Below are 21,154 nucleotides of genomic sequence, written 5' to 3'. Positions count from 1 at the left end.
GTTGCGCAGTTTTGACATATTGGAAATGCAAGATCAGCTATATTCATTTTTGCAGATGGCTCCCCAATTACATTTAGCTGTCCATGTCACTCGTCATCTCATTGCTGCTGTAATATTATCTGCGCAGCAGCGGGGACCCATTGCCATATTGTTATTTCATTTCACTACTATGCAAATCATGTGCTTCTCTTGCACCAGCCTGCCTGCTCGAGACGACATGGGCTGGTTTGTGCTCCACACGCACAGATCCCCATTTTTTTGAGTGCAGGGATTAGTAAGAGCACCAACCTCAGAGACAGAGACATAGCTTCTGAGTGTCCTTCTCCTTTGATCTTCTATATGAATATCAAACAGCTCTCTGTGACAGTGAAAGCAGGATATGACTTGTAATTATCCCGGGCTTACGCAGCAGACAGTAGCCTTGCCTTAAAATGAAACTGCACAATCTGTCTTTTGGGTATGAAACACTCAGACATAGCTCTTGTTTGCATCTTCCTGGAAAACAGAGGCTGTGGTCAGCTTTTAACAGCTTCAGGAAACCCCATCCCCGCACCACCTTTCCGACGTCACGTCACGCCGTGATTGGCCAGCTGTGCAGAGGTGGGAAAGTGAGCAGTGTTTTAACTACTCTCTCCAGCTCTCTTTTTTTAATTCAACTATTATACTTGTGTACGTACAAATGCAACACTATGTATGTCTTCCAGGAGAAAATGTGCGCCATTATCCCCATATTTAAACGATATTCATTTGTGGTCGACGCCTAAGTGATGTAGTTAGCTGTTGCTAGGAGCAGGTAACTCATCCGTTGCCATGCCGAGCAAATGAATATGTACAGCTGTGTTGATCCTGTCCATCTTTGTGGCCATGTTCCCCTGTTCTTCTCCTTATTCTATCTATATTGTGAATCCCACCTACAAAGCTCTGATTGGCTGTTGTTGTTTTTTTTGCTGAGGGGGGAAAGAGCTGTGAACACCAGACCAGTATGAGTCGCTGAAAAGAATGAAAATGGTGGTGGTGATTCAGAGGTCTGGAACCAGGCTGGAAAACTTTTAACAAACAGGTCTGGGTGTAGAGAACCTTCTCAAACCATTCCTGCATACGAATTTCTTCTCCAAAACATGGCTTAGTACGCTTTTTCTGACTCAGTCCTCAGTCGAATGTTTCATCTTCAGGATTCAGACATTTACAGTCAGGTCATGTGCATTCAGAGCAGGTATGGGCTGTTTCCGTGGTGTTGTATAAAATGCGTGGGTCTGCTTTATATTCAGGGAGCTCATTACCAGGGGCATGTAGCTGGGAATCAGGCTGTGCTGCTGTGGCAAAAAATATGTAGTTTGTTTTATCACAAAAAAACCCCAAAGTTGTGATGAACTCTGCGGTACAAGAGCTACTGTTTTGATAATACCTTGCAGCCTTTACGTGATAGTCCTGGAGTCAGAGTAAACCACTGGACATTATTAATGAAATCAAACACAACTCATACGGTTCAGTTGATTTTTATCGTGTTGGATCTGGCAGAAAACCACCTCATTTTTCGTATCCCTCTTGTCTCCAGACAGCTTTATATTTATGTTAATTTACATGCTGATTAAGTATTTGTGAGGAAACGCCCAATTGCTCGGTTGCTAACTCGCAAATTGATAGTTGGCGTGCAGCAGATTATTATTTTTGCTAATGTTGTGGTAATCATAGCTTCACACAATAGCAGGCGTTAAACATGATCTTCTGAACACCAGGGAATCCTCCCACTCATGGTGCTCTGATCAGCCCACTCCTTCACAATTTCTACCCTCCTCTTCCTGTTTATTTAATTTGACTGAAACAAAAAGGCCAATAATCAACAGAAAAGTAAAGTTGCTGGTTTGGTATTCCTTTTTTCCAGCGTATCTGTCTGATTTGTTCATTTCCCTGCTTTTTTTTTTCTTGACTGGCAATAAACAAAAGCCAAACACAGATTTGGTGATACATTCACTCCTCCTCTCTCTTGATTACTGTCTTACACGTACATAATCTTTTAAATTGTAGCTCCAAAATCATTAGCGTTCTCTGTGATCAGTGGTTATTTCATTTCTGTCTGTGTTATTTCATGGACCAGTGGCTCTGCTGCGCAGCAGATATGAAATGCTGCTCCAGCATGCCTGCAAGCTGCTGTCAGGTCAGTATATTACATTTTGTTGTTATCCCAGGGTTAGTCCTCCTCAATTTCAGGGAAATTGAACCAAAATCACAAATTCATGAGGAGGATTCACTTATACAAGGAGGAAAACGTATGGATGCAGGAAGAGTTACTTTGTCACCAAAGACTTTTTAATCCCCTTTTTGCCCACTGTTATTTTATTTTTTACTTTCCAATAAAAACCACCACCACGTCAAGATAGAGAGGCTACCGAGGATTATTATAGAGAATTTTCACAGGAAATGCAAATCAATGCGCGATCCAAGTTAAAATTGAAACATTACCACCTCCACTCTGCGAGTATTATGGTATCATGATTTTGGGGCAGACCCAGGTACGGGGCCTTCCCCTGTACTGGTTTCCCTTTACAGACGCTGCATGTGCAGCAGCCAAGGAGCAGAAAACACATTCATTTGTACAACGTCATGACAGCTTTTATATATTATATATATATATATATATATATATATATAATATATAATAAACAAGACACAAGTCTACAATCACGCTAGGCTGTCTGTCAGGCTGCACTTTGAGCTGTATGCTAATGTCAGAATGCTAACATGCTAATGTTTTGAAAGTATAGTGTTTACCATGTTCGCCATCGTAGTTTAGCATGTAAGCATACACAAAGCACAGCTGAGGCTGATGGGAATGTCAGTTATTAGTCATAAACCAAAGTACTGGACACATTTAGGTTTTGACCTGATGGTGGCGCTGGATTTAAATTGTGTGTCCATAAAAAAAATGTGTCTCTGATTGCAGAGCACATGTGAGTGGAGCCGCTGTTGACTGAGTTAATGGGTATTTTGTTTTCGATCTTTTCGACTCCACTTGGAAACTCAACTGCAAGCATTGTTGGATATTAAGGAATAATGGGGCTTTGCTGCTGGTATTGATCAGCCAGGTCTGATATATCCATAGTGTTGGTCGAAGATAAGAGCTGATGTGAAGAAAAGTAACACAGACCAGGAGAGCAGTGAAGTACTCTGAGCAACAAACTCCTCTTAGGTGATTCTTTTTGAAATGTCAGGAGGTCTCTGCCCTCCTCAAGAAGGCCCATTGGAAAGGAGGCCGAGGATGACAATGGCTGTAATCTTGGCAGTGCATTAAGCACATCTTAGCAGCCTCACAGAGCTGACGTCCTCTCCACACACCACTGACAAGACAAGTCATCCAGTCAGAGGAGTTGGTTTCCTGTCCGTGATTAGGAGCTGCCACAGGTCCCCTACCCTTTGCCCATTACTCAGCCTTGCATCAGCCCGGGCAGAGCCATCCAGACTGTGACAGGTGAGATACAGCCCCGTCGGCCATCAGCGCGAGGTGACTTATTAAAAATAATGACTGGGCGTGTGATGTGATTGATGAGTCTGGGGTGACAGCTGGTAGTCCATAGCTATATCTGGACGCCTCCTGCACACCGACATGACTGACATGCCTGGAAAGAGGGCGAGCGAGAACGTGTCATTTTAATATTAAAATGATTCTGCACCAGCAAAGAGAAAGGGTGGTTGAAGGGAAGGACAGCAATACAATTATTATTCAGGGAGTACAAGATGTTCGACCCCAAGTAACTTCTCTTTTATTTAATATCTTTCCGAGGCACCGTCTGAACCCGAGGACATCAAGGAGTACACAGTATAATAAGGAGAGGAATGTAGTGGCACAGGGCACAGAGTCACAAGATAAATACGTTTCAATGCACCTTTTCTGTTTTCGATAGAGACATACAGCCTCAGAAGAGACATTCTGCCTTATTGAGCAAACCTTTAACATCTGCTGTAGAATACTGAACACAGAGAAGACAAGACCCCCTAGATTTTCAAACTACAGGAGACTTTTGGCTTTAAAGAGTTCAACATTTATGGGAAATATATGCATTTGTTTTCTTTCCAAGAGTGTAAGTGTAGTCTAAACACACCGGAACTATTTCCTGTTGAACAACAGCGTCCTGAAGTCTTCTGCTTCCCTGGCCGAGGGAGCTGTGATCCTCCATCGAGGCTGGAGGTGGTTTGTAGGCCCCTCTCTGGCTTTGACCTGCTCTTCTCTTGGTATAGGCAGGTCATTTCGGGATCATTTCCGGTATGTTCTGTCAGTAGCTAATAACTATTGATGCGCCGATCCAATATCCCAGATCACTACAAGTCACGCCTGCTGAGTTGTTAGTGCCACAGCAACCCTGCCTCATGTTATCAACAACACAGTGATTTATACTGACTTTACTGGTGCTAAAACTCTGTATCTGGCAGGTACCCTGAGTTTAGGTATCAGAATCTGTATCAGGAGAGAAAAAGTTGGATTGTGTGATCTTAGTGCTGAACCGCCTGTTATTTCCTACACACACCCTGATGTACAACACTGAAAGATAGTGAGTTTCACTCAGAGAGCCAGGCTAGATGTATTTTCCTGCCGGGCTAACCACACCCTGACTCCAGTCAATGTCAATGTTCTTTTGGGGAAAAGGAAACAAATAATCTCATCTCAGAAATGTTGAATTATTCCTTTAAGGCACCATCGAAGCTGATAGCTATTACATACTGGCCAACCAGGAGCCTGAGAGTATGGGGATGGATTATACTGCAACACTCTCGTCAGATCCTGTCTGTCCTGAGCCGCCCAGCTGCTGCTCCAGGCTCTCCTGTGAACAGGGTCCTCCACCTTCAGCCTCATAATGGGTCTGACAAAGAACACGAGGGAAGCTGATCCTTGAAAACAGGCAAACTTGATGGATATTCAGTTTAGGCTGCTCTTATTATAAATGATATTTAAAGGGCAAAAGATGAAAGGAGTCTCAGATTCTGGTGAAGATAAGATAAGAAATCAGGATAGAAGACATAGCTGAACAGAACAGCAGCATGGTAATCGATCAGGTCCTCCCAGCAGAGGTGAAAGCCTCTCTGTCTCTCCCACCACCCTTGTCTAAACTCCATTAAGCCAAAGAATTCTTCAACACAATCCACGCTGCAGACAATAACCCTGGTCAGAGTTCAGCCACAGGGAGTGAATTCACTTTTTCACACAGGAGGGGAGTTTTCCCAATTATTCCCAATTAGTTTCTCACTTTTCTCTGTTCTGTAGTTATCTTCATCTTTAACCCTCCCTTTTCCCTCCTCTCCGGGAGCATAAATACCATGCCGGCAGCACCGGCTGCAATCCTTTGTGTCCTATCGCAGCGTGGGCTGTCTTGTAAAATAAAATATTATTGACTTGCTTGGTAAACTTACATTAGGGTGCAATGATAAATACGTTCCATAAAACTCCCAACACGTCACATAAATGGCAGAACATGTTTAATGCGACATGAAATATGTTCGGGATGTGAGGGTGTTTAAGTCGCACTGGAAACTCGGCGTGCAGGTAGAGGAGTGGCGTGCATAAAGCCGTAATGATGAGCGAGGCTGTGTGTGTGTGTGTGTGTGTGTGTGCTTAAACCCCTCCTTTCTAATACTCAGTGCCAACTCTGTCGCTAACGCAGCAGCGCTCTGCATTATTTATCCCCACAGCAGTACAACCACTTCTTGGCAGTGGAGAAAGTGCACACCTTGCAACTCAAAGACCTTTTTCATAAACTTTACTCCGCTCTTCTTCTCTCGGTAAGCCTCCAGGATAAAAGGCCTCTCTCTCCTCTTCCCCTCCTAACCCTCGAGCGCTCTGTCTGCTTTGGTTTTCATCATAAAACGCCTGATAGATTCTCCCATAATGGATATTGATTTGTCAAACAGTAACACGAGATCACAATAGACAGCCCGTGCAAAAGGGATGTAACCTTGAAACTTGGAGACACTTCATGAGAACTGATAAAAACTGGTTGGCTGACTGTTACGTTTAACATTTCAATTTACTCGTCAGTGCTTTTCACCTTATGTCCCTCCTGCCAGCAAAGCAAATGAGATGGGCAAGAGAAGTGTCTTATTACCTGCTTATTCTGTAATGGAAACGTGGAATGTCATCCAGCAAATAATGAATACAGATCTGTGGAAAGGAGTGTCTGTGTTTTATTATGGTGCATGAACAATGCAACTGAGAGAAAGTAATAGCAAAGTCAGCATGCGGTACCTGATGAACAAGCTCCTCAGGAAGCTCAAACAGGCCGTAATATTACAAATGCAATGCACTCATCATCTGGTCTTTCTGTTTATCGATTTTAACAGAAAATGTTCCCGCCTGCATCACTGAATCAGCTCAAATAATGAAAAAGATGTTTGAATAGGGGCCAACGCGGCAGATATGGCAAGGCTCTGCTTGTGGTGTAGATACGTCTCTGCTGTGTCAGTAACATTAAAAGTGGGATTTATAAATATGGTGGTGCACTTCTGGGTATTTTGAAGGCTTGGACACGACATGGACAGAAGGAGATAAATAAGGGGCCGGTGGGAATGGCAGCGCAAAATAAAGAAAAGATAGCATCCCCTTTCTGGAGTAATAAGCTGCCAGTTGTTTTGGCATCACGTCAGGAAACCATTTGCAAAGCAGTGATAACAAAATAGGACTGTATACAAGGAAGCAAGATGACTTCAGAATGGGCTTAGTGACGACTCCAGACAAGGTCAAATATCCAGAGATTAAAACAGTTGCACTTTCTGAGTACAGTTTTCTCCATTCATGCACACGTATATTTCCAATTGTTTGCATTTTCCAGGAGCATGTTTAAGAATCCGGTCTGTGGGTGGTTGGTGCTAACAACTGACCTTTCATCATGACAGGAATATACGCTAATGGCCGTATCATTTTTGACTTCTTCTCTGTGGGAGGCACTACGCGGCGAACAGGCGAGGTCGTGCCATGTTTACAGCTCTGTGCTTCCAGACATTCACACATGCAGCTGTGAATGCTAATGAGGCGTGCTTTGTTGGTCAAAAGGCATTTTAATTGGCAGCTGAGCGGCGCGTGCTCTCGCTCGCAGGTCGGCCGTCAGTCCTCTGGCTTGGATGGAGGGAAAGTAACGTGATATTGGCAGCGACTGAGTTTGACATTTTATAAATGTTCTGATATTTAACACCAAGAACAGACAGGTGCATCACAAAGAAGTCCTAACATGAATTCAAACTCTGTTATTTTTTTATCACAAGACATGAAAAGTTAAAGCAGCATTCGTTTTTTATGTTTCTGTTTTGGCTGTTTGGCGGCTGCGCAACGGGCTGAAAACGCAACATTGATCCGTTTTCATATTGTAGATTTATGCTAATGTTCAAGCGAGGAACATTAGGAAGCAGGAAACGTGACGTGAGTTCTTATCTTAGAAAACACACACAAAGGTTGATGAGGGTTTGCCACTACAAGCGACATCTTTGACCTTTCACGTTGTAATTTCAGCAGTTGTTTACATAAAAAATATTGATTGGTGAAACTTTAAAATAATCAACTAAGCAAATAATCAACTAGCAGCTGGAAATCTGTATTAGCTCACTGGCACTGATCGAGTGCCACTCGAGCACAGGTCATCATGGCCTTGTTTATTACAGGCAACTTTCTCCTTCACCGACTGAGATGACAACCGGGACAAACTTCCTAACGCAGACAGTGAAAGTCGATATTATCTATTTTCCTTTTCACTGGTGTCATTTACTTGTTAAATGAGAATTGATAAGTCCTTTTTACCGTTACACATTTTCCCAGCAGAGCAGTGTTTCCTGCGCTACTCTACATTTCTGGACAGGTTTGAGAACTCATTACCTTCTCCCATCTGACAGCTCTACCTGAGGCGGCAGATCAGGAGGGAAGTGAGAAAGAGGGGGAGACAGAGGCAGGGTCAGCAGCGAGGATTTGCAAAATAACAGAATCCCAATGTCAAGGTTTTGTTAGTGTCTTTGTCATCCGGTGGCTGAAGAGGAGCCTTTGTGTCTGGCCGAGGTCTAATGGGATGTTGACCCGGCCCTGGTCCTGTCTGTCAAACATCATCAGTCTTGACAGAGGGAGTGAAAGAGGGGTGAGCATTGTCCCCCCTGAAAGCAATTTTTCCCTATATAAGAAAGCCAGGGGCGACAGAGATGTTGACAGGAGACAATTGGGAGCCAATTGCTTAGAAAGGGAAAAAAAAAGATAAAATGTCCAATCTGTGCACACACACACAAATATATAATTACGTTTAATGCTACAGTCTTTAACCAATTAGCCAGCGAGGGTTGCACAGCTACGCAATTGAAGTTCATTTGCGGCTCGATTTCATTCAGGAGAAGTCAAGTTTATGTGGTTCATGAAACTGGGTCCCGTGCAGTAAAGTTGCGGTTAAGTTGCCAGACCTCAGCAGACATGACAAATGGGTGTTGGATGCTGGACCACCACCATATGGGACCTCTGTGGTGTCTGTGAGAAGAAAAAAAACACCAGCCACATCTTGTACCTGTAAACGAGGAGTGATGGTGCTATGAATATTTATCTGCTGTCCTCTTCACTACGCTCCACCACTCCTCGTGTATCATTCATTTGGTGCAGATACATATCTGTCAGTTTAGCGTAGGTGAATGAACCTGTAATGCGGTTCTTCTTATTCTTCCGATGCGCACCACCTCTGTGGCAATATGGCGTTAACTAGTAGATCAATCATGTCTGTAAACCATCCATGAGAAGGCCACCGTCAGTAAAGGAGGAAATGAAATGGAAAATCCATCTTAAAAGCACAGCAAAAGTAGCTGTTGGCGATGCACTTTGCTGTCTGTTTCAGCAATATAAAACATCAGTGGTGATCGTCAATCGTAAATTGAAGACAAAGTGTTGGCTCAGAATTTCTAACCATTCTTGAACAATCAAGAGAGAAGAAGCAGAGATTAATAATAAACTCCTAACAGTAGACTTGATGGACCATGTTGCAGTGCAGACAACAAAAAAGGCGCACAAATCTGGTTTTGCCGACTGGAGTGCCTCTCGATCTTTATTAACGCATGATTATAATTATCACAATCAACACGTCTGCACAGGCAGCTGGGTTCAACAAGTCTGCTGCTGTGTTCAAATCATGTGGGATGGCGGGTAGAGACGGGAAAGATCCCCATGTTTACAACTTGAGAGCTCAGCACGGTTGTGTGATTGCAGAGTTTGAGGATGTCGCTGGGTGTGTGTTTATATATAACATACCCTGGCTGACATGAGGCAGTCTGTGGATAATGACTATGATCACATGCCTTTGCATATAGCTGATATTAATAAGCGTTCTCGTTGTGGTCTCGATATTCAGACCAGGCGGTGGACTTTTTAACAAACATTGAAGCGATGCTCTGGAGGGGTTGCTGTGGCTGGCAAGGTGAGGGGCACATGAGAGAAGTAGACGGCTGAAGTCGACCTTTTGGTGGCCTTGATAACGCTGCTTATACTGTAAGAAGCTTGGAGAAGCTTGCAGTGCTGCTGAATGGGCTCTGCTTATTTTTCCTTAGCAGAGGAAGGGCTCGTCTGCAGCTTTTTGCTGGACAGCCTGAGATAGCAGGATGAGGCGGAGTAAGGGGGTCCTGTCAACAGACGTTTGACGTTTTTAGATGTCATTTACACCAAGCTAACGTCTCATCACAGTGTGGGCCATGCATTTACATTTGCGCATTTATTTTTAGATAAAATATGTCGATACAGAGTGCATGTTAGTTCCAGCGTGAAAGTGTACAGATCAAACAGATCGAACAGTTAACACATCGTATTGATGTTTACATTTTAATTTTGCTGATAGCAAAAAATAAAAAGTATTTCCATCAATCAGTCACTGCAGGACTGACGTAGATGGTTGTTATGGTGATTACTATTCATGAGTGGAGACCTCATAACTACAATCTCATTTACATGTTTCCTTACACGCACACGCACACACACACACACACACACACACACACACTTCTCAAATAAGCTGCACTCTGCAATTTTAACTCAATCTTTTATTCATAAAAGCCTCAAAGCCATTTGGTGGCTCTTGGTGAGTTGGTGGTTGTACAGAGCAACATTAGCGGAGGAAGAAACAGTACCTCTAATAGGAGTGTGTATTGTCAACTCACACACACGCACACACACGCACACACAGAACATGGAGTGAATGGAGAGTTCCTGTGATATTTGCTGAAGCCCTGTTGCAGACGGGGCTGGTAATGGCATGGTGCTTTTAAGTGCTTACATGGGAAATTGACTGTTGCCTGTTTCTGCGGGCTCTACAGTTGCTTGGCTTTACCTAATAAGAGCTGTGCACAATTCAAAAGCTGAAGGCTCCTGCAGGGAGAATGGTTGATAATGTGAGAATGAAGGAGAGTGCCTCTCTGGCAGCCTCCGCTTATTGCCAGACCTCTCCTTCACAGAGACACACTTCACAATAACACCTGTAGCTATCAGGGCTGTGTGTTTGTGCAGTGTGAAGTCACTGAAGACATCAACCATTATTCTGAAATAATCTCTGCCAATGTGACCACACATTATTTTAACAGTGCATCAGCATCAGTATCCACTGTCCACTGTGGGCGAATGTCCATAAATCTGCTTATTTTGTTCTTGTAACATTAAAACTTGCCTGTATATATATATATATATATATATATATATATATATATATACAGTGCTTAACAAATTTATTAGACCACCTGTCATAAAAATGAGAAAACACAAATATTTTAGAAATCTGTCAAAAACATGTTTCAAACTAAAAATTGTATTGTTATTTATTAGGCAAATAACCACCTGGAACAACTAAATAGTCCTTATTGACATATATTAACCAAAAATATATCACATATATCAAATATTTTGTATGACCTCCTTTGGCCCTGATGACATAAATTAAAAAAAAACAAAAACAATAAGAGCGACAGAATCCATGAGAATTAACTTTCTTTTGTACTATTTTTTACATCACTAAGTTGTAACCTTGTAACACAGACACTCTCACTATGGCATGCCCAGCTGAGACATGCCGTGACAACGTCATACGCTCGAGTCATGAGGAGTAAACCTTGCCAAGAGTTAAACACAGATGGAGAATGTTTGGCTGTTGGAGTGCTGTTTTGTTTGAAAGGGTAACATACGATCTGATAATGTGAGAAAACATATTGTAGTCAGGGTTAATGCATCATCACTCATCAGTCCTCCGTGTGTGTGTTTGTGTGTGTGTCCTCTCAGGTGTTCACCAGGTATGGGAAGTGCTACATGTTCAACGCCGCGGAGGAGGGGAAGACGCTCCGCACCACCATGAAGGGAGGGACGGGAAACGGCCTGGAGATCATGCTGGACATCCAGCAGGACGAGTACCTGCCGGTGTGGGGGGACACAGGTAGGCATGACCACCTGCTCACCTGTCCTGGTTACTTTGAACAGATCAGAGATAACACGTGAAACCTCTCATGTCCCCCTCCCTCCCTGATCACACCACCCTCTTCCAAACCTTTCCCCTTTACTCCTTTGCTTTAAAACTCGAATTCAGCCTCTAAATGGAGCCCATGAGGTCATATTGTCAACATGCGGTTTAAGTCATGAGATCACTGACAATAAAAACAGACGCTGCCTTGCTTCCCTGTCAAACGCACTTCATGGTTGTGTGCTTTCTGCATCTCAGTACCAGGCTGAGAAACAAGGCCAGGGTAAGAAACAAAAGTGACTCAGGCTTTTAGAAAATGTCTGCTCATCAGGTCAAGAACACCACATCTCTTTCCTCCTCTCCACTTGTGTTCTTCCTCTCGATCATGAAATCCCGCCACCGTATTTTATTACATCGAGTGACTTTTACGTCCGCACTTGACGTTGAGTGAACCCATTCAGCTCCGGCACGTCAAGAGTTATCCACATATGAGTCAGTCCCTCCTGTCTTGAACAACTGTTTACCTCCAGGCTTGCATAATGTTTGTACTCCACTGAGCCCATCTTCTCCCATAAATGAGCTTCTAGCTGCTCATCATGTAATGTTACATAAAATAATTATTTTACACAGGCTTCAACACCGTATTCACTACGACGGTCTCTTTTTCCTTTCTGCCTTTCATTTTGTCCTCCTGCTATCTTTCTATTGGCATGTCTTGGAAATATATCCAAACTGAAGAAAATGAAATAAATGTCTGGTGCAAAGTGAATTTGAGATGATGAAAATCAAATAAAGTATTTAAAACTTTATTTCCCAAATTGTGTCGCACGCTGAGCCTTTGGGCCACACGTATTTTTTCATTCACTTTATTTAATTTAGCCATAATTAACACAGAAATGATTCAGTGTCCTCCCGATGAAATCACCCCAGGGACACTTTCACACCCAGAAACTCTTATTAAATTTTAAATCAAATAAAGCTCCAGAAATGTGTTTTAAGATGTATGAGATGATCTTTATCAGCTTTGGGTTTTTTTTTTATCTAATGGCCTTTAAACAGCTACGGCTAATCTTATTGCTGTTGCTATGGTTAACAGTTGTTATTTTAAAGCACTGTAATCTTCTTTTTTTACTACTCTTCCTACTGTTGGTGTCTTAAAATATCGCATTGTGCCGAGTATAATACTCAAGGATTTGCTCACACAATCGATCAGATTTGTTGGCACCTTTTTTAGTCCACTTGAAGCACTTGATACACTGATGACTGTGGACTTATTCTGCTGTTGTATTCACACTAAAGTATTCAACACATTGTCAGTCGCTGCACATCCAGTTCTGACCGGCTGTGATGATATTTTTCCTCAGAGAGCGTTGGCTTCTCTTTCATCACAATGCATATTCAAAACCTTTTCAAGTGGAGCACCGGAGCCTCTTTAATAATCTTTATTATAAAGTAGAGCAGCTTTGCATTATCCTCCGTACTGATATGCGTGTTAGAGACCTTGTTGGTAGTTCAGACTGAGTGTTTCAGGGACGCTTGCTGCCTTGTGGTTCCACAGTGCGGCTCATTGAATGGCCGGCTCACGTCTGAACCGGTGGAAGGGCAGACGGGGGAGTTCCCTGAGCAGCTAGCCAAACTACGAGCAGCCCAGCAGATGGACATTATTTACTCTAGGCTCAACCTTAAGACGATCCATCATCAAAAAGTCAGCGTCCTATCAATCCTCCTCATGTTCTTCTATGGACAGCAGGTCCCTCAGCCCCCTGTCTTGAACTCCTTGTGGTTTTTATTTCCGTTTGAACAGGCTGTACTCCAGCCACCACCCTGACAGCGTGCAGAGCTTTGTCTCCCAGCAGGCTCCAATTTCCAGTGCCCTTGTTTATCCCTGTGTGGTTTAATTAGCCCAGATGAGCTGAGTCAGCCTCAGCAGGGAGCGCAGTGTCTCCTCAACTGAGCCAGGTCCCTACGCTGTGCAGACATGATTGGCACACACTGCAGAGGAACTCTTCCCCATCTCCTCCCCCACACCTCCTCCTCCTTCTCCACTCCTGTGGCTTTTCCTATTGTCCATCACCCAGAGGCCAGCTGCCGGTCTCTGGGGTTCTATTAGCCCACTGCTCTGTCCAGGGAGCCGCAGGGCAGCCATGATACTCCTCCTCGCTTTATCATGATGGACATTAAAAGAACAACATGGTTCCTGCTGTGAAAAATGAACAAGATGGATGTTTGAGTGGTGGGAGAAAACAGATGGCCTGTTGCCTGGATACCCAGCTGTCTGCTCACTGTGTTGCTGACCAAAGAGATGGAAATGATAATATATGGATTGAATGTGTCTGTCTGTTATTTCCATCCACACTGTGGCTGTCTAGAAGATATTTTGTCAAGTAGACTGTAAATATGTACATGACGGGTACCAGGAAAAAGTGATTAGGACTCTAATTCAGACTCGTTTGCCCACAAGTCAGTTTTTTATGATATGGATGCCAGCTGAGATGGAGAAGAGCTGGAGGAAAGTGTAACCTCTGGCTGCACAGATTCCTGCTGCATCTCTGTGAAAACATGTTGCCCTTTCTGAGCTTTGATCCCAAACACAAGCTTCTTGTTTTTGTGATTGCTAATTTCAGAAATGCTCAGAATAATAACTTAAAATCAAAGCATAACTGCTTCCAGCACGCCGAGAGACGTCTGTGAACTTCTGTGCACACAGACTTTCAAATCTTCAATTATTGAGGGGTTTGAATGATTAATTCAACTCCTACTACACGTTGACCTGAAGTTCCAGCGTCGGGGAGGCCTCTCCGATATCACATTCGTCAAGCGGTCTCGATCAAAGTAGTCTGTTTACACACTCAGCACCCACCACATGGTTCCCTTCAGCAGCGGGGCGACAAAATGTTTGCAGTGCGGAGAAAAATCCTTCAAACACATCACAGCCTGCCAAACTGGGATGACACTGAAGTTCCATTTCTTCTTATATCAGAGTCTAACTTTTTTTATCATACACATCACAGAGTTTTGCTTTAGATCTGCTCATGCACAGAAATTAAACTTAAAAACCTGAGTTCCCAAGCAACCAGTTACATTGTGCTCACCCACTATGTCTATTTTTAACGGCATCATTGATGGAGTCATGCAGAAGACGAGAGATATGCAAACAATTATTGTGTTATTGAGCTCTCACTTTTGTTCGCTTTGCTTCGTATCTCATCACCAGTCTGAGCTTTATGTCTCCTTCTGTTTTCTGTTTTTCGTCAATGTGCCATCCGTCATCTCTGAGCTTAGCTCCCATTTTATGTTGCAAACAGGCGACTAAAGCCAGACAAGCATTTGAGTGCGGTGCTAAAATCTCGCCGTCTGTCTGCGCTCTTTGTGTCTGCCGTTATTAAATCAAAGCGATGGTGAAAGGCTCTCTGAGGAGCCTGAAAGGAGCAGAAGGATGTTAGTTCAACAACAGGTTGAACCAAGCGCAAAGTGGAAGTGGAAAGTCCTTGATCCTTTTATCTTTTCTACTTGTGTCACTTCCCTTTGTGGTGTTTGGTCAGTGTGATGTTCTCCTGCATGTGTGTGTGTCTATGTGTGTGTGTGTGTGGTGCAAACTATTGCATTTGCTTCTTGGAAACTTGTTCTTGCAGTGCACCCCCCCCCCCCCCCCCCCCCAGTTTCTTACATCAGTGAGGACAAATAGCGACTAGAGGTAACTGTTTAATATTTGAACAGTATCCTGAAATTATTTATCTTTAATCAGCCGGAGTATCACGAGTGACACAAGCCTGCTCAGAAAACATTTTACATTTCTGGGAAACTCATGGGCTGATGGAGATCGTGTGATATGCTCGAAAGCTCCTAAAGCTACTAAATGGACCTTGTGGTGAGATACAGACTGATATTGTCGTCATGGAGTCTTAGCGTGGCTAAACAAAAAATGAAAATGAAAAATACAGATTAAAAAGAGAGAAGTAAACAAAACTATCAGTCAATGAGTGTGATACGGTCAGTCAGTCAGAGCTCAGATGTTTAATTATGTTGGTAATTACATAAACACTTATTAAGGACATGCTTAAGTTCACTTTGACATGAAATTGTGCTTCAGCTTGCAAACATCGACACATAGTCGTTTCACTAACAGCAGAAAGGCACAGCGGTCTTCGTAAACAAGCCTGTTCATTGTGTACTGTCCAAATATTTATTTATTATTATTTATTTCAAAGGTTCATGCATCAACACTGATGCATGCACAGTTTGGGTGGTCAACCTTCTCCCTCTCCTGCTTGAAATGCTGAAGGAGAACGGAGGTGAAATCCTGAACACCTGAATTCATTCACCGTCACACAAAGCAGCGAGATCTAAGTTACGATTGTAGCAGCCGATAGCATCCTAATTTAGTCCGCCTCGCTTCCTTTTGTTGAGTTATTTGGAGTGAAATGAAAGTGATCGTGGTGATGAAATACATGGTAACTACAAAGCTATCAGCTGAAGCCGTGGTCAGATGTAACGAACATCGTTATCCACAATCCTCTTGATCATCTTTTGATATGAAGAGCTGAACCGACCGTAGCACAAACAAGCACTGCGAGCCCTGTTTGCTGTGATCTCACACACACACACACACACACACACACACACTTTCTCATTGTTTCTTCAGACAGACAGCTGCATTGTGCAAATACAAATATCTCATTTTCACTCTCAGCAAGAGATCATTGTCTTTTACAACTACACAAGATTTATCCATAGAATGATCCGTTACTTCAGTGTTCTCACTGATCCCAGTCCCAGTGTGAATTTCAGTCTTATTTCTTTTAAATGCCTCATGTGTTCGGACCAAAGGGCTTCATGGGTCCAAGGTTTTGGACCTGATTCAAAACAGACTGAAGAATGAAGTCATAGATCTGAGGGCAGTTAGAACCAGTCTGAAATAGACCCCAGGATTATGCGACCCAATCCCAAATGTGGTCGACCTGAAGAGACCAAAAATAGACAGACAACACCGAGCAGGTCTCTAGTTGTCTCTCAGGTCTTTAGATGCCTCCTCCTCATGACATTTTCAAAATACGTATATCTCATCGTGGCTGTTTGTTCATCTTGAACGTCACCTGTATTGACGAAAGTAAAAATAGCTGATAAAATGTCGTGTTCAGTCTGTTCTCAGCATTTCTAACATTCACTAGTATTCACTTTAAAAAGATCAGCGTATATCCATCCAATATATTAGCAAGTGGATGTTTGTGTTGTTGACACACATGACAGCTGAATAGATAAACACAGGGAAGGGTCAGTTGAAACACTGATCACATTCCTGCTGCTAAGCAACCACGTTACTACAGAAAATGGCCAATTATCACCTTTATACATTTGATGTTATTGCATCGTGTTATTATTATCAACACAGTCCTTGACAAGAGCAAAAGCAAACACAACAATGAATATATGCTATAAGTTAGCAGCTTATACGTCTTTGCTGTAGAACTTCATTGTCGTACAAATGCCATTAAAAACACGGTAAAGAGCCACACTGCGCCACATATTCCTTTATCACAATGAACAGCCAATGTAGTTGGTGTCTGTATTTCCATGTTGTGTGGCCGTCACTGTGCAGGCGCAGGGTTGCAGTTCCTTCTTTATGCTGTTTAGTGTTTGCTCTAATGAAGGAATATGTCACCCAGTGCAACAGTATGGCTCTTTTATGTGTTTTGGATGGTTTTTGGACAACGGTCGCTAATTATTTAAGATGTAGCTGTGCTATGGCTGCTAATGGAGCATTAGTCCAACAGCTATTATCAAGACATATAGCTGGACATCATGTGTTTTCCTTTTACATGCCACATTAACACTAGCAACTAAAATATATGACAACTTGTGACCAAATGGCAAATCCACATACTTTTATGCACTTTTGGACGAGGGCAGTTTTTCATGGTTTGGTCGAGACCCTTAGTTCTGATTAAGGAAAATGTAATGCGGCTGCATACAAAGATATTTAAACTATAGTGTCCCTTCAGATTGGTGTCAACAGTTTGGTCCGTCAAGAAAAAGGACCAGTTCAATCATGAAGTGTGAACCCGGTTTTGTGTAGTTCATCTTTGTTTAGACTACTTAGGAACCAAAGTCACAGGTTTATGCTGGTTTATGACCTAAATTTAGCCTGAAAACAGATAACTACACTAAATAACACTGTATGACCAAAAGTATGTGGACACCTAGGGGGTGCAAGCCAGGCCTCATCACCCAACATCAGTGGCAAATCCTTCAGCCGGGGTCCAGAATCTGGTGTAGAGCTGCTGAAATATTCAGACATCTACGTACTTTTACTCACTGCCTTGGAAAAATGATGTGCTGTAGTCTCCTTTTCCTGTGTGTACGGCACATGATGCCAATTCAAAGCTTTGTTTGTGCTAAATACTCTGAAAGCTAATAGCTTCTTAAAGCGACAGCAAACACATTAAAAAGGACAGAGCTGGACGCTGTAAGGTGAGACATAAAGGACATAACAGGTGTCAGCCACATACAAATACAAGACCTTCATTACAGAGGACATGATGCTATATTTTACAGGACAGAACTGCAGAGGATAGGACACAAAAATGATTTATCTCCCCCCCACACACACATTCAGCTCAAACACAGCGTCCACATTCCTGCACTCACTTCTTCTCTATTCCTGATACACCCACAAAAACAGACCCTGATTATCTCTCGCAAACAGCCACTGTCTCTCTCATACTGTCTGACACACACACACACACACACAAACACACACACTTTACTACGCTCTCTCAAACACACACAGCACGTCTGATCTATTCCTTAGTGTGAACGCATCCGAGAGCTGTCGTCATATCAGTCACTGCAGATGTTTGATTGATGGGTGTATCGTAGTAGGGTGATACCTCTCTGCGTGTGCGTCGTCGTTCAATTTGTGAGGCTGGCTGTGCTGCAGGGCTCCGACGTCTTGGTTGCGGAGCGCCTCGAGGTGTCCGGCTGATGGGCTGGCCCGGGGGTGAGCCTTGATTGAATGTCGGGGAGCACACCTCTCCACGACATGGAGAGAGAACTTTATTGATTTCTACAAAGGCTGCTCTCTCTTTCCCCGTAAATGTTATGGCTGTGTTATGTGTGTGTGTGTGTGTGTGTGTGTGTGTGTGTGTGTGTGTGTGTGTGTGTGTGTGTGTGTGTGTGTGTGTGTGTGTGTGCATACGAGCGCTCTGATAAAGGTCCTTTCATCTATGGAGTCAGCGCCGAGCCTTATTCACTACCTGTGTTTGATGTCAAGACAAATGGGACGACAGGTCTCTGAGAGAGTGTGTTATAATGAAGACAATCTTAAAAACCCGTGGCTTTGAGTCGAAAGCACCAAATAGATTTTCCTTTTTTGCACATTTCTGTTTGTTTATTGAATGAATCTGCTAACTGGGTCTCTCTCACCTGTTTTCCGTTCCAGAGGATACAGCCTTCGAGGCGGGTGTGCGGGTGCAGATCCACAGCCAGGCGGAGCCCCCGTTCGTCCACGAGCTGGGCTTCGGCGTGGCCCCCGGCTTCCAGACGTTTGTAGCCACACAGGAGCAGAGGGTAGGTGTCCCTGACTTCCACTGATACGCAGTTAATAGCTTTTTTTTTATCATTCCTCTTCCTTGTGCTGTTTTTCACTTCTAATCCGCATGTTCAGCTTATCGCTCAGAGATAATAAAAAAAAATTAAAAAAACCTCTCTGATAAATAGCTTGCCATAACAGGCAATGTGACATTGTGTGCAGGCATGTGTGTGTGTGTGTGTGTGTGTGTGTGTGGGTTTGTGGCTGCATGTGTGTCCCAGTCTCCTTTGGACCCTCAATTGGCCTCTGTGGTCTCGTGGTGATTGTTGACTGACAAACGATAACTCCCCGCTCTGTCAGTGGCTTTGACCTTGCTGGGCGAGAGGTGCTTCACGGGAACTCAGCCTCACTCAATCATACTGAAGCTTTGTTCCATCACACAAGGCCAATATTAAAGACTGCAGGTCTTGCAGATCTATGCATGTGAAGGCGTTTGATGTAAATAGCCTTTTCTCTGTCACCAGAGGCTCCCACTTCACACGGTTGTTTTTCACATCCTCTCTTTTCCATCCCGTTGGCTTGAGTTGATCTGAATGTCTTTATACTGTGACTCCTCTCAGCCGCGTCGGTGAGGAATCCATCTTAGGTTATTACTCCTGTCTCTCATTCTCTGCGTTTATGTCTCCTTTTCTTTAGTTTTATTTCTGTCTGTTTCTCTTTTTCTGCTCCAAGTTAAGCTTTTGAAAATATACTGCCTGGCTCAACAGTGGGGGGCTGAGCAGACAGATTTCTGTCAAGATAAACTCATTGCCCTCTCATTTTAGAAAGATGGGCTCTGTCTCCGGCATGTCAATGAATGTTCTTTTCTTTGGGCAACTGCCGTCTGTCACCGAGTGTTTACGCCCACTTAAACCTGCAATTGCAGATTTTTTGACCACACTAACATATTAAAATTTGTTGCCTATTCACTCATCCAGCAGATACGGAGCAACATTTGAATACATTTGGAGTCACGATTCCAATATTCCACGAAATATCTGGCTCTTTAGACGCTACACGCTCCGCTTTGTTCACCAGCTAGTCGCTAACTTTGCGTGTCTGCTCTTAAGTGCTGGGCAGGTAGCGTGCAGTGGGTTTTCAGTGCTTTTTCATTGAAAACAGCTGCCAGTAATCTGATTTCTTAAACATCATGTGAAGGAAAAAACTGTTTTCTGTAACCGGGAGTAGAGACACCTGATTTCCCCAGCGAGATTCCTCCTGCAGAAAGCCGATTTCTTGGCCTTGTGAACCCATCACTGAGTTTCTAATTGACTTTTCATGGGTATGCATGTGCATGACAAAGACTATGCTTCAGAAAGGGAAAGTGATGATGTGACAGCAGGGCGGGAGGATGAAAGGACGAGGATTTGAATGTAAAATAATTCCCTCAGAAGTTCAGAAATTTTAAAAAGGCTATAAGTTGGTTTCCACAAATTCAGTATCACTAATATAGTTAAAATAATATAGATAATAAGTGGGTCACAGATTAGGGATTTCTAGTGAATATATCTTTATAGTGTACTGGTTTCTCTATGTAACCTGGTTTCTCAAGTGCAATAAATAAATGTATAAATGTGCTGAACGAGAGAAGAAATGATATGATGATAAAAAAAGCAGTTTGAATTTTAGGAACTTTTCTCTGTAGCCTCGCCTCTCTACATCACAGCTCAGCGTGGTGCTGCGATACAGAGTCTCCTCAGCGGTAGGCAGGAAGGGGAAGAGGAGATCTATCCAGAGATGGTTAGGCCTCCTGGGTAATGAGCCTCCAGGGTCTCTGTCTCTGCTCATCTGTCAGCCCACTTCTGTGACTGGCAGGGCGAAGACAGGCCCTCCTCTGCCTGCCTGCTGCGAAAACACTGCCCCTCTCCACAAGCCCGCACAGTGGGACACACAGCAAATTTAGCTCCAGCTAATTAATGCAGAGCTGCACTTTGTATCCGAAGTCTGGGAAAAAACCCTCCTGCTGTGAGAAGCTCCCACCTGTCTCTTCAAGACTTCTTCTTCTGTGGAAAAGACGCACTTTCAAATACGTCCAAAAACAATCCCGATAATGATAATTGAGTGGAGTATCTGGGGCGAAGATTTGGGATGAGGCCTTGTGGAGCGTGTTAAAAAAAAAAACCTGGTGATTAGTGGATCTTTATAATGGATACCAATC

General features: G+C 43.3%; 1 protein-coding gene across 2 annotated transcripts in view; it reads left to right on the top strand.

The window, feature by feature from the left end:
* Positions 1-21,154, top strand: part of asic2 (acid-sensing (proton-gated) ion channel 2) — a 280,573-nt gene that overhangs the window by 249,352 nt on the left and 10,067 nt on the right. For both annotated transcript variants that reach the window (XM_070922749.1, XM_070922748.1), the window contains exons 2-3: positions 11,255-11,405; positions 18,868-18,995. In XM_070922749.1, the coding sequence (XP_070778850.1) occupies positions 11,255-11,405; positions 18,868-18,995 (279 nt within the window). The remainder of the gene's footprint in view (positions 1-11,254; positions 11,406-18,867; positions 18,996-21,154) is intronic.

This window comes from Enoplosus armatus, chromosome 17 (genome assembly GCF_043641665.1).
Source record: "Enoplosus armatus isolate fEnoArm2 chromosome 17, fEnoArm2.hap1, whole genome shotgun sequence".
In the NCBI taxonomy this organism is placed as follows: Eukaryota; Metazoa; Chordata; class Actinopteri; order Centrarchiformes; family Enoplosidae; genus Enoplosus; species Enoplosus armatus.
Note: the sequence above shows the minus strand (reverse complement) of the source record. Positions and strands in the feature narration are given on the sequence as shown.